At 54.6% G+C, this 16,071-nt stretch overlaps 1 protein-coding gene across 3 annotated transcripts in view; it reads left to right on the forward strand.

Annotated features, from left to right (window-relative positions):
• SLC26A11 (solute carrier family 26 member 11) overlaps positions 1-10,952 on the forward strand; it is a 33,372-nt gene extending 22,420 nt beyond the window's left edge. For all 3 annotated transcript variants that reach the window (XM_037993636.2, XM_037993638.2, XM_037993637.2), the window contains 8 exons: positions 2,695-2,755; positions 3,633-3,688; positions 3,985-4,125; positions 5,252-5,379; positions 5,688-5,787; positions 6,269-6,402; positions 8,807-8,879; positions 10,103-10,952. In XM_037993636.2, coding sequence (XP_037849564.2) covers positions 2,695-2,755; positions 3,633-3,688; positions 3,985-4,125; positions 5,252-5,379; positions 5,688-5,787; positions 6,269-6,402; positions 8,807-8,879; positions 10,103-10,194 — 785 coding nt within the window. In that variant the 3' untranslated portion in view covers positions 10,195-10,952. The remainder of the gene's footprint in view (positions 1-2,694; positions 2,756-3,632; positions 3,689-3,984; positions 4,126-5,251; positions 5,380-5,687; positions 5,788-6,268; positions 6,403-8,806; positions 8,880-10,102) is intronic.
• Positions 10,953-16,071: the final 5,119 nt, after the last annotated feature.

The following is a 16,071-nucleotide window of genomic DNA, read 5'->3' on the forward strand; positions in this document are numbered from 1 at the left end:
TGTTTAGTTTCCTCTTGTTATATCTCTGCAGGCTGACTTCTTAGTGGTATATTTTGAGACCACAGTGTGAATATATATATGTATTTTTGTGTGTGAGACTGAATCTTGCTTTATCACCCAGGCTAGAGGGCAGTGGTGCAATCTCAGCTCACTGCAACCTCTGCCTTCTGGGTTCATCTGATTCTCCCGCCTCAGCCGTCTGAGTAGCTGAGACTACAGGCGCGTGCCACCATGCCTGGCTACTTTTTGTATTTTTAGTAGGGCTGGGGTTTCACCATATTGGTCAGGCTGGTCTCGAACTCCTGACGTTGTGATCCGCCCGCCTCAGCCTCCCAAAGTGCTGGGGTTACAGGCGCCCGCCACCACACCCGGCCCAGTGTGAATCTTAAATTCAGTTATCGTGACTGAATCGTGGGTCCCAGGCCTTCCTGCCTTTCCTTCTCACCCCTCATGAGACTGGCGCAGGGTAACCCAGGAAGAACCATGGGCTTCTTCCCAAGGGATGTCCACCCTGACAATTTCATGAGAGCCATTTGGCTTCTTGACAGCAAAGTGAGTGACCCAGGTTGGGTCACAAAGGGACGTTGCCCGGGCTCCTCTCTGAGCCATGGAGAGCGGGGCATTGTCTAATTGAGTGACGGAGCTCGGGCTTCCTAGGACTTACACACTCTCAGGCCGAGAAAATCCACGGCCTCCCCAAAACCTCCCAGTAAATCTTCCAAATGTGATTTCCCAGAGCATCCCATTCCCATTACTTTACTTATTATAATTGTTATTTGAGACGGAGTCTTGCTGTGTCACCCAGGCTGGAGTGCAGTGGCACGGTCTTGGCTCTCTGCAACCTCCATCTCCTGGGTTCAAGCAGTTCTCCTGCCTCACCCTCCTGAGTAGCTGGAATTACAGGCACCTGCCCCCAAGCCCGACTGATTTTTGTATTTTTAGTAGGACGGGGTTTCGCCATGTTGGCCAGGCTGGTATCGAGCTGCTGACCTCTGGTGATCTGCCCGCTTTGGACTCCCAAAGTGCTAGGATTACAAGCCTGAGTCACAGCCCCTGGCCCTATTCCCGTTACTTTAAAAATACCACAGAACTATTCTGATGGCACGCTGAGTTCCAGGGATACAACGCAGACAGAGCGAAGGTCAAGGTTACTGTGACAGCCGTGGGATTCCTTGATCTCAGATAGGCCAGGTAGGCTTCAGCAGCCGCACAGCAAGAAGCTGGCTGATGTGAGCCCATAAAGGCCAAGCTGGGAGGGGTCGCCCTGGTCAGCTTTGGCTCACAGAGTTGGGTCCCCAGCCCAAGCTGTTGCAGAGTGAGGATGATCCCGTGCAGCCTGCGGTCACCGCAGGCCTCTGCTGAGACCTCCCACGCCTGCATTTCCTTGCCCTATCCCCTCTCTCTCAGGGCTGTGAGCTGGGCCATGTCACCCGGGATGCCCTGATACTGAGTTGGCCCCAGCCCAAGCTGCCTTGAGAGCAGGCCCTGCACCTTTGAGACCTGAGAACCCACTGTGGGTCTTAGCGAGCAGGAGGGACTCTGGTTTTAGTGGTGCCTCCAGGTGAGACAGATGCTGGTGGTGGGAGCGTGGGGTCAACCTGAGCAGTGATCCCCGTTCTTGGGCCTCAGCGATGCTGCAGGCGTGGGCTTTGTTGTCGGCAGCCAGCATCACCTGGGGAGGCAGCTTACCAGCCATGACCTTGGCCTCACTGTGGCTGTCGTCTCGTGAGAAGGAGTGCTGGGTTTGAAAGGAACTGGGTGGAGAACTGTGGGCAGCCACTGACCTCCTGAGCACGTAGGGTTTGTCTTACGGGCGCTTTCGTCTCAGCTGTCACCCCCTCCTGGGTGGTGAGATGCTCCCCTCTGTTCTTCGTGGGGAAGGCATGTCCTAGTCACACAGGAGAGGCTGGGTGAGAAGTGTTTGAAAGCTAGGATCTGGCTGGGCGTGGTGGCTCACACCTGTAATCCCAGCACTTTGGGAGACTGAGGTGGATTTATCACCTGAGGTCAGGCGTTTGAGACCAGCCTGGCCAACATGGCAAAACCCTGTCTCTACTAAAAATACAGTTACCTGGGTGTGGTGGCTCATGCCTGTAGTCCCAGCACTTTGGGAGGCCAAGGCAGGTGGATCACCTGAGGTCAGGAGTTTGAGATCAGCCTGACCAACATGGTGAAACCCCGTCTCTACTAAAAATACAAAAATTAGCCAGGTGTGGTGGCACATGTCTGTAGTCCCAGCACTTTGGGAGGCCGAAGCAGGTGGATCACTGAGGTCAGGAGTTTGAGATCAACCTGGCCAACATGGCAAAACTCTGTCTTTACTAAAAATACAAAAATAAGCCGGGCGTGGTGATACGTGCCTGTAATCCCAGCTACTCGGGAAGCTGAGGCAGGAGAATCGCTTGAACTGGGAGGCGGAGGCTGCAGTGAGCTGAGATCGTGCTACTGCACTCCGGCTTGGGCAACAGAGCCAGACTCTGTCTCAAAAAGGAAAAAAAAATTGCTAGGCTCTACATCTGCAAGAGTGTGGCCTGTTTTCTTCCCTGAAAGAGTGCACAGGCTCAGGCCCCCAGGATTATTCTCCTGAGCCCTGCCTTCCCGCCTCCCTTCTGGGTTTTTATCCCCTCCACATCTGCTTTCCCTCCGTCCTGTGTGCCTACCCTCCCCGATCAGCCTGTCTTGCCTCCTCCTCAGGTCTCACCAATGTGTTGGGCTCCTTCGTCTCCGCCTACCCAGTCACAGGCAGCTTTGGACGGTGAGTGACCTGTCTTCCACTTCTGTTTGCCCATGTTGCCTTTATGTTGTTATCCTGATGAAGAGTCTGCCTGCCCTGACCCTGGCGCCCCGTCCTCCGCTGTGAACTCTCCGTGGAGGGGCAGGGCTGGGGGTCACCCTGCTGTCCTCCAGGGTGTCCTCTGTTTCTTTACTCTCATAGATGGTCCTGCAGTTTAATACTAGAAGCTTCCACTGGGCATTGTGGTATACCCTTGTTATCCCATTTACTCTGGAGGCGGAAGCGGGAGAGTCGCTTCAGCCCAGCAGGTTGAGGCTCCAGTGAGTTGTGACTGCACCGCTGCACTCCAGCCTGGGCAACAGAGCAAGACTCCATCTCTAAAACAAATACTGGAAAGTTCCCAGCACGCCAAAGCCCTTCTAGCTCCTGGTGCCAGAGTCAATTCCTAAAAGGGCGTGGAGACAGGAAGGGCTGCGGCTCTGCCCTGCAGAAGCCAGGCGTGAGGCTTAGCCCAGACGCCCTAGGGCCCCTCCTCAGTCAGGACAACAGGATGGGGGTGATCTGTGGCTTAAAGGAGAGAAGGAGGCACCGCTTGGCAGTGCCTAGTGCCCCAGCTGCTGACGCTCGCCCTGCAGGGTGTGGGGCCCCCACCTGGACGGGGGCAGGAACCCGAAAGGACGTGTGCTTCCTGAACTGCTTCCTATAGTCAGGGTGTCCTGAGCACAGCGCTCTGTGACTGCACCCTAAGTCTCTTTGCCTTGCCCCTCTTGCAGTCCCCGCCTGCTTCCTAAGTCGTGCTGGGAGCTGACGTCCCCTCGGAAGAACAGCCACAGGGTGTGGGCTGAGGTCTCCCCTTTCCCGGCCTCTGGTGACTGACGGTCTCTGTGTTGCCTTCCAGGACAGCCGTGAACTCTCAGTCGGGGGTGTGCACCCCGGCGGGGGGCCTGGTGACGGGTGAGGCCCTCCATCTTCCCCTTGTGCCCCCAGCCCTGAGAGTGGGAGAAAGGGAGGAGGGGGCCCAAGAGACGTCCCTTGGCTCCTGGGCCATGTGCCCCGGGACTGTACAGGGACCTGGGGGACCACAGAGGAGTGGGGGGACCGCAGGAGACTGAGCAGGGGCTGGGGGCCTTGGCACTCGTCACCCTACCCCTGCCCCGTCCCCAGTGGGCTCCGCTGAACAGGAGGCTGCTATGCTGCGTGCTGGGGGGACCCTGCGCCCCCGAGGTCACCTGTGTTCCTGCGCCCCGCAGGAGTGCTGGTGCTGCTGTCCCTGGACTACCTGACCTCACTCTTCTACTACATCCCCAAGTCCGCCCTGGCCGCCATCATCATCATGGCCGTGGCCCCGCTGTTCGACACCAAGATCTTCAGGACGCTCTGGCGCGTTAAGAGTACGTTCTTGTGCTACGGGGAGAGCACTGTGATGCAGTGTCTGAACGCGGAGAATGTCATTTGTGCTACACCATTTTCCTGCAGCCACCGCCGCGGGGCTGGGGCTGGGAAGTTAGGGCAGTCCCGGAACAGAGGAGTGGATGGCCAGGAGATGGCCCCAGAGATGGTCCAGAGGCTCAGTAGGAAGAGCTGGAGCTCCTTGTCCTGACACCTGGGGTCCTGAGGGGAGCCCTGACCCGGGGGAGGGTCCCCTCCTGATCCCCCTGCCCTCATTCCCACCCTCCCTGCTGCCTCTAGCCACTGCTCTGCCCGACCCAGCTGGGGGAGGGACAGGAGACGTGCCTGGTGACCAGCAGGGGCAGTGGAACAGCCTTGCACTCGGGCCCTGACTGCCAGTTCCTTTAACTTAACACATGTTGTTTTCTTTTGTTTGTGGAGGAAGCACGGAGTGGGTTCACCTAGCTGACTTGGCATTTTCTGGTCAGCCCCAGCAAGTTGCCAGGTGAAAGGATGGATAATTTTCTTGCATGCCTGTCGCGTGCCAGGGCCTGTCACCTGCCAGTGTGCTGGGGCTTTAGAACAGCCCTAAAACATGTTAATATGCCCACGTGGAATGGGATGGTCGCTACCGCTAGAATCCGAGGCTTAGCCAGGGTGGGGCGGGCCTGACCTACGTGAGGTGGAATCCCCGCCAGGCCTGAGCCCATGCACTTTGTCCCCAGGGCACCTTCTTGGCCAGGTCTCAAGAGTTCACGTGGTCCCTGCCCCACTCCTCAGGCCAGATCTGTGCCCTGACAAGCCGCTGCCACTTCCCTCCCTGAGGTGGGAGGCCAGAGACCGAGCGGGCAGGTCTCAGCTGTGCTCAGCTCGGATGAGGAGGGACCGAGCGGGCAGGTCTCAGCTGCACTCAACTCGGACGAGGCGGGCATTTCCTTCCTTCGACTTGAAGCCTGGCCTGGTCAGCAGCTGCTGTCCCCAAGTCCTCAGGAGTCCCCTCGGGGGCTGCTTTGGGTCCATGAGCACCTTTACTCATATGTGGGGGGCAGAAAGCTCACACTAGTCAGCAGGGCCATGTTGGGGGTTTGGGCAGCTGCCAGGCGTCCCTCAGCAGCACCCTTCTCCTAGGGCTGGACCTGCTGCCCCTGTGCGTGACCTTCCTGCTGTGCTTCTGGGAGGTGCAGTACGGCATCCTGGCCGGGACCCTGGTGTCTCTGCTCATGCTCCTGCACTCCGCAGCCAGGCCCAAGACCAAGGTACCCTGCCGTGGCCTCTGAGTCGGGAGGACGCTGGGGGCAGGACTCCTGGGCACGGTCTTACGTGTTGAGGGTCTGGGGTGATGGTGGTCGTGGGTGCTGCTGAAGGGGACTGCTTGCTGGCAGGCGGGCAACCACCCTGCTATAAACCATGGTGTTCTCCCACTGTGTGGGGGCCGTGGGGGTCTCCCCTTAGCACCCCACTCCCGGTTCCCTCCAGCGTGCTAGGTTGGGTGGGGGCTTCCTGCCTGGGACAGGCCAAGCCTGGTGGAGGCTGCCCAGTCTCCAGGACTCACTCCTCCCTGCAGGTGTCAGAGGGGCCGGTTCTGGTCCTGCAGCCGGCCAGCGGCCTGTCGTTCCCCGCCATGGAGGCTCTGCGGGAGGAGATCCTAAGCCGGGCCCTGGAAGGTGCATGGGCGGGGGCCAAGGTGGTCTGAGGTCGTTCCCCTGTCCTCTGCCCTCCACTCCCAGCTGTTCAGGACCGCAAGGCCCTGTCCCGGACACTCTCCAGTCCACAGGGGTTCAGGTGTCTCCGAGTGGGCAGGACTGTCCCCTGTGGGCCTCAGCCAGTGACTGCTGCAGCAAGGGCGGTGGCTCCCCACATACCGCTCCTTCCCTACCCCTAAAGTCCCCTTCCTGTTTCTGGGGGGTTGATTTTAGGGGAGCCAAGGGCCTGTGAGTCCTAGGAGGGAAACAGCTGCTGCTGTCATCAAACAGTTGTGTCTCTGGTCCTGCCACCAGAATCCCCCAACTGGGTGACTCAGTCCCCACAAGATGGAGCACTCTGGCCTCTCTGTCCCCTGCCCCTGGTCAGAGCCTCCTTTGGCCTCTGCGGAGCGGCTTTGGGCCGCTCTGCGTGGCATGACCTGGCTCGGACCTGTCTCCCCAGTCTCCCCGCCACGCTGCCTGGTCCTGGAGTGCACCCATATCTGCAGCATCGACTACACCGTGGTGCTGGGGCTTGGCGAGCTCCTCCAGGACTTCCAGAAGCAGGGCGTCGCCCTGGCCTTCGTGGGCCTGCAGGTGGGTGTGCGCTGGGCTGCCTTAGGGGTTAGCAGCTGCCTCAAGTCCTTCCTGTGTGTGCCTCCCGTGGTGAATGTGACATCTCTGGGCTGTAATACTGGACGGCCCTTCGGCCAGTGCTGGCTCTGCCTCTGATTTCAACAGTTCTCGTTCCCATCTGGCCTTCCTTATCCCTCCCTGTGGAATGGGGAGCAGTGGCCCCAAGCCCTCTGAGGGGTCACGTTATGGCTTCATTTCCCTGGTGGTCACTGCCACACTGTCCTCAGTGCTGGGGACACACAGTGAATGAGGGTCAGTCCCTGCTCTCAGGGGAATTGTATTTTAGGAAACAAAAAGAGACAGGTGAGGCCAGGTGTGGTGGCTCACGCCTGGAATCCAGCACTTTGGGAGGCCAAGGCGGGCAGATCACCTGAGGTCAGGAGTTCAAGATCAGCCTGGCCAACATGGTGAAACCCCGTCTCTACTAAAAAATAAAAAATAAAAAAACCCAACAAAAACAAAAACAAAACTAGCCAGGTGTGGTGGTGAGCACTTATAATTCCAGCTACACGGGAGGCTGGGAGAATTGCTTGAACCCAGGAGGTGGAGGTAGCAGTGAGCTGAGATCCCACTACTGTACTCCAGCCTGGGCGACAGAGTGAGACTCCATCTCAGAACAAAACAAAAACAGGTGCACATAGAATTTCGTGAAAAACGTATTGTCAGGGCTTCCAGAGGCTGAAGAAGACAGGTTTCTATGGAGGCCGTCCTGTTCAGAGCTGCAAGTAAAATGGAAGGGCCGGGTCCCGGGCCCTGCATCTTAGGCCTCACCTGGGAGCCTTCCGAGCGCTGCAGGGTCGACATCGCAGGAGTGTGGCCGGTGTTTGCAGAGAGGCAGGGGTCTCTGTTGCTGTGATTAAATGTGTGCTCCCTGCCAAGTCCTAGATGGCAGAACATGGGGGACTAGGGCGTGTCCCCAAGCACTGAGAGGAGACATTCATGAACTAGCCATGAAACAGGAGGCTGACTGAACCGTATACCTCCTGTGTGGGCCACAGCTGGTACTTGTCAGGGTTTTATTCATCCCCAACCTGGCCCTCGAGGCTAGTGCTATCTTTTATTTTTTTTTGAGACGGAGTCTCGCTCTGTCGCCCAGGCTGGAAGTACAGTGGCGTGATCTCAGCTCACTGCAAGCTCCGCCTCCCGGGTTCACGCCATTCTCCTGCCTCAGCCTCCCGAGTAGCTGGGACTACAGGCGCCCACCACCACTCCCGGCTAATTTTTTGTATTTTTTAGTAGAGATGGGCTTTCACCTTGTTAGCCAGGATAGTCTTGATCTCCTGACCTTGTGATCCGCCCGCCTTGGCCTCCCAAAGTGCTGGGATTACAGGCGTGAGCTACTGCACCCAGCCGGCTAGGGTTGTCTTCATCCCCGTGTCCAGAAGAGGTCATTGAGGCCCAGAGAAGCCAGGTAACCTGCCCACGGTCACACAGGATGGTGGACTGGGCTTCGATTTGGTCATGTGCCTTCAGAGCTTTGCTCATAAGTGTTACATCCTGTGTCGTATTTGCAGAGCACATGTCTTCATGGTCTTTGGAGATGATTCACTTAAAAAAATACTCCTCTGGCCCAGACACGGTGGCTCATGCCTGTAATCCCAGCACTTTGAGAGGCCAAGGTGGGAGGTCAGGGTTTGAGACCAGCCTGGCCAACATAGTGAAACTCTATCCCTACTAAAACTACAAAAATTAGCCGGGTGTGGTGGCACATGCCTGTAATCCCAGCTACTCGGGAGGCTGAAGCAGGAGAATTGCTTGAACCTGGGAGGCGGAGGTTGCAGTGAGCTGAGATCTCGCCATTGCACTCCAGCCTGGGTAACAAGAGCAAAACTCCATCTCAGAAACAAAACAAAACAAAAACAAAAAACAAAACAAAACAAAACTCCTCTGGGCCAGGCGGATTACAGGATTACATCTGTAATCCCAGCACTTTGGGAGGCCGAGGCAGGAGAATCACTTGAGGCCGGGAGTTTGAGACCAGCCTGGGCAACATGATGAAACCCCATCAAAAAAATAGGAAAAATTAGCTGGACGTGGTGGCGTGCACCTGTAGCTACTCAGGAGGCTGAGGTGGGAGGATCACTTCAGTCTGGGAGGTTGAGGCTGCAGTGAGCCATGATCGTGCCACTGCATTCCAACCTGAGCAATGAGCAAGACCCTGTCTCAAAAAAACAAAAAAATTAAAAAAAAAAAAAATCCTCCTCTGACAGCATTCCCCTGGGGCTGTGCTTCTTCTCACCGTTCGCCGGTGTGGAGGTAAAGCTGTACCTCTCCGGGAGACTCTGAGATTGCGTGTCCACCAGGCTGCCTGCCCGTGTGCTAGAGAGGGACATCCTGCCCTGGCTAAAGTCTGTCTGTCCTTCAGGTCCCTGTTCTCCGTGTCCTGCTGTCCGCTGACCTGAAGGGGTTCCAGTACTTCTCCACCCTGGAAGAAGCAGGTGGGCACAGTCAGACATCCTGCAACTTTGGTGATTTTATAAAAATCGTAAATGCTTATTGTAAAAACTATAGGAAACCAGCTGGGCACAGTGGCTCATGCCTGTCATCCCAGCACTTTGGGAGGCCGAGGTGGGCAGATCACCTGAGGTCAGGAATTTGAGACCAGCCTGGCCAACATGGTAAAACCCCATCAGTACTAAAAATACAAATATTAGCTGAGTGTGGTGGTGGGCACCTGTAGTCCCAGCTATTCGGGCGGCTGAAGCAAGAGAATTGCTTGAACCCAGGAGGCAGAGGTTGCAGTGAGCCGAGATTGTGCCGCTGCACTCCAGCCTGGGTGAGAGAGCAAGACTCTGTCTCAAAAACACACAAAAACAAAAACAGGAAACCACCTCCACCCCAGTCCACTTTGGTGATCACTCCAGACCCCTCCCCTAAACGTGCATATGTGCCTGCCTGTCAGTGTGTGGATATGTTTGTGGTTTTACATAAATGGGATCATTTCACACCTGGTGCTCTGGAACCCACATTTTTCCTGCAGAAGGTTGGAAGAATGTCCTTCCAGCCGAAGTCCACACCCCGAGGGATCAGGACCAGGACAGAGCTGGGCCGGGGAGATCCCGAAGCCCTGGGACAGGAGGGACGGGAGGGACAGGAGCAGGCTGGGCGCTGAGCCCTGAGACAGCAATCACAGGAGGTCTGAGCTGCAGCAGGTGTCAACAAGAGGATGGGCCAGCGATGCAGAGCGTCCACCCCAGGCCACACAGCAGGGGCCAGAGGGTCCCAGGCCCCAGTGCCGGGCCTCTTCCTCTTCCACTGAGGCCACAGCTGAAGCAGGGTCAGCTCCGTGAGAGTGAGGGGGGCGGATGTTGTACCAGCTTCGTTGGCTCAATGTGATGCCAGGGAGATTCACCCATGTTATTGCTAGAAGGAAGCAGCTCAGATGCAGTGCACTGGAGGCGGATAAGCAGCCTGTGACCTGGCCGTGGGATGGGAGGGTACCCTGAGCGGTAAGAAAGGGCCGTTAGTCACCTGAAAAATATGCTTACAGAGACTCCGCTGAGACCCCCAGGGAGTTAGTGACACTGGCCTGGGTGGCCCATAGCTCCTTCCTGCACACCTTCTAGAACCCTGAAAGGCCCCTGTTAATCCCTTCCCGTGAACTGACCCATCCTCACTTCTGAGCTTTCAGTGCTTGAAAAATTGCTTGTATTTTCTGCAGAGAAACACCTGAGGCAGGAGCCAGGGGCCCAGCCCTACAACATCAGAGAAGACGCTGTTCCGGACCACAAGGTCGCCCTGCTCAAGGCGTAATGGGGCCACCCATGGGCATCCACAGTTTGCAGGGTGTTCCGGAAGGTTCTTGTCACTGTGCTTGGATGCTGGATGCTGCCTGATAGACATGCTGGCCCTGAGCAGGTAACCTGGGGAGGAGAAGGAAGTCAGGCCTGGAGGTCTACGGCGGGGGCGGGGTCGGCTCAGTGGCTTCCTGCCGGATGACTGGAAAATGACCTCGCTGCTGTTCCCTGGCATGACCCTCTTTGGAAGAGGGGTTTGGAGAGAGTCTTCTAGAATGACAGACTGTGCGAGGAAGCAGGGCCAGGGGTTTCCGGCCTGGGCTGTGCGAGGCGTCCTGGGGCCCGCAGCACCTTCCTGGCTCACCAGTGCCACCTGCAGGGGAGGGACGGGGCAGGCGGGAGTCTGGGAGGCGGATCCGCCGTTTGCGGCGTCTGTGCTCTCCAGGAGAAAACCAAGGTGTGCCAAATGACGTCAAGTCTCTATGTAAAAATAATTCTGTTTTGTAAACGGAGAAAGTGATAGCTTCGGTGATTTTGTAAAAGTCATAAATGCTTATTGTAAAAAATACAGGAAACCACCCCCCAACCCCATCCACTTGGGTGATCACTCCAGACCCCTCCCCAAACGTGCCTGTCCGTCAGCACGTGATGTATGTTTACAGTTTACATAAATGGGATCATTCTATACATTGTGCTCTGGAACCCCCTTTTTTCATGCAGTCGTTTGCAGTGAGTTATTTATTGTGATAATAAATAGCATTAGAACACATGGTTTTTAATGTCTGCCTGGTATTTTGGTCTATATATGCATCATAATGGACTTACTGAGCCCGCTGTTCAACGTGTGCTTGGGTTAGAGACAGGATCATGCTCCCTTAAGACCCTTAAGTTGAAGGCTTCGCCCTCTATGTGACTGCGTTTGGAAATAGGGCTTTTAGGGGTAACTAGGGTTTAATGAAGGTCATAAAGGTGGGCCCTGAACTGATAGCTTTAGTGTCCTTATGAGAAGAGATGCCAGAGAGCTGGTGGTTCTCTGCACCCTGACATCCCAGGAAATACCATGAGAGGACACAGCAAGGACCAGGCCACGCGCCTGCCAGGAAGAAAGGCCTCATGGGGACCGCAGCCTCCAGAACCAGGAGAAAATGAATCTCTGTGTTAAGCCCCGCAGGCGGGGGTGATCTGTCACGGCAGCCTGAGCAGATGAGGACCGCCTGCATGTTTGTATTTTTTTTTTTTTTTTTTTTTTTTTTGAGACGGAGTCTTGCTCTGTTCCCAGGCTGGAGTGCAGTGGCCGGATCTCAGCTCACTGCAAGCTCCGCCTCCCGGGTTCACGTCATTCTCCTGCCTCAGCCTCCAGAGTAGCTGGGACTACAGGCGCCCGCCACCACGCCCGGCTAGTTTTTTGTATTTTTTAGTAGAGACGGGGTTTCGCCGTGTTAGCCAGGATGGTCTCGATCTCCTGACCTCGTGATCCGCCCGTCTCGGCCTCCCAAAGTGCTGGGATTACAGGCTTGAGCCACCGCGCCCGGCCGCATGTTTGTATTTTTATGAATGCTTTGATTGAGTCTGGGGATAAATCCCTGGAGGCCTGTGGCAGCCTCAGAGGTGTGTTCTCCCTGCACTTTCTTCAAGAAGAATATGGCCTGCCCTGCTGAGCCTCGTTCTGCCCAGGCAGTCCCGGCCAGTGTCAGCACAGCAAGGAGAGAGCCTCTGTAACCAGGGCTGCTGGCTGCGGGGCTCCCCACTGGACATTGGAGCGGACACTGGAGTGTGTTCATCCGCATGACTCTTCCAGGTGCCTCGCCTCCCATTTTCCTTCCTTCCTTTCCTTCCTTTCCTTTCTTTCCTTCTTTCCTTTCCCTCTCTCCCTCCCTCCCTCCCTTCCTTCCTCTTTCTTTCCTTCTTTCCTTTCCTCTCTTGCTCCCTTCCTTTTCTTCCTTCTTTCTTTCCTTCTTTTACTTCTCTTTCTTCCTTCCTTTCCTTTTTTCTTCCCTTTCTCCCTTTCTTCCTCCCTCCCTCCCTTCCTTCCTCTTTCTTTCCTTTCCTCTCTTGCTCCCTTCCTTTTCTTCCTTCTTTCTTTCCTTCTTTTACTTCTCTTTCTTCCTTCCTTTCCTTTTTTTCTTCCCTTTCTCCCTTTCTTCCTCCCTCCCTCCCTTTCTTCTCACTGTGTTCCCCAGGCTGGTCTTCAGCTCCTGGGCTCAAGCAATCCTCTTGCCTCAACCTCTGGGTGTGGCTGGGACCACAGACACATGCCACCACGCCAGGCTAATTTATTAATTTTTTTTATAGAGACGGGGTCTCACTTTGTTTCCCAGGCTGGTCTCAAACTCCTGGGCTCAAGCGATACTCTGGCTTCAACCTAAAGTGCTGGAATTAAGGTATGAGCCACCATGCCTGGCCCTCTCTCATCCACAAGAGAACTGTTCACCCCTGCCCTCCAATCTATGTCATTTGTGACTTCAGGCAGCTTCTCTTTCTACATGAAGTGAACCTGTCCCAAAGCTGTGCTCGCTGGGCCTCCCTGCCAGGGCTGGAAGGGGCAGCAGTCCACGTTTGGCTTGCACCCACATACCAAGGGCATCCATGCTTGAACCTAGACATGGTTCATTCACAGGGATGGGTGAAGGTAAACAAACTGTGGCGGGCACTAGGCACTATCAGTTTCATAAATCTGCACACCACCTATGACTCAGCACTTATGCTTCTCAGAATCTACTCAAACATGCTTGAGTCAGCCTTCCAGGAAGCAGGAAGAAGTGGGAAGAAAACTGGGTGTCTCTGAATTCAGTAACGTCTTGACTGTAGGACACTGGAATAATACCATGGAATATTGCGCAGCAATGAAAAGAAATGAGGTGAGGGCCGGGTATGGCGTCTCCCACCTGTATTCCCAGCACTTTGGGAGGCCGAGGCGGGTGGATCACTTAAGGTCAGGAGTTCAAGACCAGCCTGGCCAACGTGGTGAAACCCTGTCTACTAAAAATACAAAAATTAGCTGACCTCTGTGACAGAGTGAGACTCTGTCTCCAAAAAAAAAAAAAAAAAGAAAAATGCGAAATGAGATGAAGCTTTAAGTTGTAACACTGAATTTGGGGTGGAAAAAACCAAGTTGCAGAATGATACCCATCTTAAGATGCTATTTGAGTGAACACAAAGACCAAACAATTGTATGTTGTGTACAAGTTTAAAAAAGAGTTCTCTGCACTTTGGGAGGCCTGTAGTCCCAGCTACTCTGGAGGCTGAGGCAGGAGAATCACTTGAGCCTGGGGGGGTCGAGGCTGCAGTGAGCCATGATTGTGTCACTGCACTCCAGCCTGGGCAATAGCGTAAGACCCCATCTCAAAAAGAAAGAGAAAAAAGAAAATAGAGTTGTTGCAGATGTAATTAGTTCAAGTTAAAATGAGGCCATACTGGAGTAGGGTGGGTCTAATCCCATATAAGCGGTTACTTCTTGTTTTTGGTTTTGAGACAAGGTCTCACTCTTGCCCAGGCCGGATTGTGGTGGCTTGACCACTGCAGTCGGCTCTCTGGCTCAAGTGATCCTCCTGCCTCAGCCTCCCAAGTAGCTGGGACCACGGGCATGAGCCACCATGCAGGGCAAATTTTTATTTTTATTCTTTATGTATGTATTTATTTTTGAGACAGAATCTCACTCTGTGGCCCAGGCAGGAGTGCAGTAGTGTGATCTTGGCTCACTGCAACCTCTGCCTCCCGGGCTCAAGCAATTCTCCTGCCTCAGCCTCCGGAGTAGCTGGGATTGCAGGCATGCACCATCATGCCCAGCTAATTTTTGTATTTTTAGTAGACATAGGGTTTCACCATGTTGACCAGGCTGGTCTTGAACTCCTGATCGCAAGTGATCTGCCCACCTCGGCCTCCCAAAATGTTGAGATTATGGGGGTGAGCCACTGCGCCCAGCCAAATTTTTAAATTTTGTGTAGAGACAGGGTTTTGCCATGTTACCCAGGCTGGAAGTGGTGTTTTTACAAAGGGAAATTTGTTCATCGATACACATGGAGCATGTGCTGTGAACATGAAGGCAGAGATTTCATGACACAGGGACAAGCCAAGGAACTCGAGCAACTGTCAGCTGAAGAACGTTGAGGTTCAAACATTAATAAAGGAGAACTTGTTTCTCATAAAGGGTTGCAGCCTGCAAGGAGGTTTATTTATTTATTTTTTTGAGATGGAGTCTCACTCTGTAGCCCAGACTGGAATGCAGTGGCATGATCTCGGTTCACTGCAAGCTCTACCTCCCGGGTCCTGGTTCATGCAATTCTGCCTCAGCCTCCCGAGTAGCTCGGACTACAGGCACACACCACCATGCCCAGCTAATTTTTTTGTATTTTTACTAGAGATGGGGTTTCACCATGTTGGCCAGGCTGGTCTTGAACTCCTGACCTTGTGATCTGTCTGCTTTGGCCTCCCAAAGTGCTGGGATTACAGGCGTGAGCCACTAAACCTGGCCAGAGGCTCTTTCTTTTTTTCTTTTTTTGAGACAGAGTCTTTCTCTGTTGCCCAGGCTGGAGTGTAGTGGCACAATCTCGGCTCACTGCAACCTCTGCCACCCGGGTTCACGCCATTCTTCTGCCTCAGCCTCCCCAGTAGCTGGGACTACAGGCGCCCTCCACCATGCCCGGCTAATTTTTTGTATTTTTTTTTTTTTTTTTTAGTAGAGATGGGGTTTCACCATATTAGCCAGGATGGTCTCGATCTCCTGACCTCGTGATCTGCCCCCCTTGGCCTCCCAAAGTGCTGGGATTACAGGCGTGAGCCACCATGCCCAGCCAGAGGCTCTTCTTGTAGCCTGGGAAGCATGGCCAGCACTTTGAGGAAGGGACGAGTAAGACAGGAATTTACTCTGAAAGGGTTGGCCAAGTATACGTGCTCAGTAGGTTACAGGAGGGGCTATGAGTAGTCATGAAGGAGTCGCATATGCATGGGCATTAGGCTTACATGTGTGGAAAATACAGCAACATATGACCCATGTTCACTTTGGGAAAAAGACTTCACATTTAAATGCATTATAATCAGGCCCTATACATAAAAAGGTGACATGTAGGGTACAAGTCCCCGACGTGCACATCCTCAGGAGGCCAGTCAGAACCACAGAAACAAGACCAGGTGCCGGGTGGGTACCGTTAGTGTTGGCATCCTCAGTCTTTGATAGGACCTAGTTTTCCCGTGTGGAAGTCCGTGTGGAGACCACCAAACAGGCTTTGTGTGACAACAAGGCTGTTTATTTCACCAGGGTGCAGGCGGGCTGAGTCCAAAAAGAGAGTCAGCGAAGGGAGACAGGGGTGGGGCCGTTTTACAGGATTTGGATAGGTAGTGGAAAATTACAGTCAAAAGGGGTTGCGCTCTGGCTGGCAGGGTTGGGGGTCACAAGGTACTCAGTGGGGGAGCTTTTGAGCCAGGATGAGCCAGGAGAAGGAATTTCACAAGGCAATGTCATCAGTTAAGGCAGGAACTGGCCATTTTCACTTCTTTTGTGATTCTTCATTTGCTTCAGGCCATCTGGGATGAATACGTGCAGGCTTGGGCTCAGAGGCCTGACACTGGTGATGATTAGTAAGAGGGCTGGGGCTGGGAAGCAGGTGGGACAGGGCCAGCCTCTGTCCTGCTGTGGCTGGGACTTAAAAATTTTGTTGTTGGCTGGGCGCGGTGGCTCATGCCAGTAATCCCAGCACTTTGGGAGGCCGAGGCGGGCGGATCACGAGGTCAGGAGATCGAGACCATCCTGGCTAACATGGTGAAACCCTGTCTCTAGTAAAAAATACAAAAAAATTAGCCGGGCGTGGTGGCAGGTGCCTGTAATCCCAGCTACTCGGGAGGCTGAGGTAGGATAATGGCGTGAACCCTGAAGGTGGAGCTTGCAGTGAGCCGATAT

This window comes from Chlorocebus sabaeus, chromosome 16 (assembly GCF_047675955.1).
Source record: "Chlorocebus sabaeus isolate Y175 chromosome 16, mChlSab1.0.hap1, whole genome shotgun sequence".
Taxonomy (NCBI): domain Eukaryota; kingdom Metazoa; phylum Chordata; class Mammalia; order Primates; family Cercopithecidae; genus Chlorocebus; species Chlorocebus sabaeus.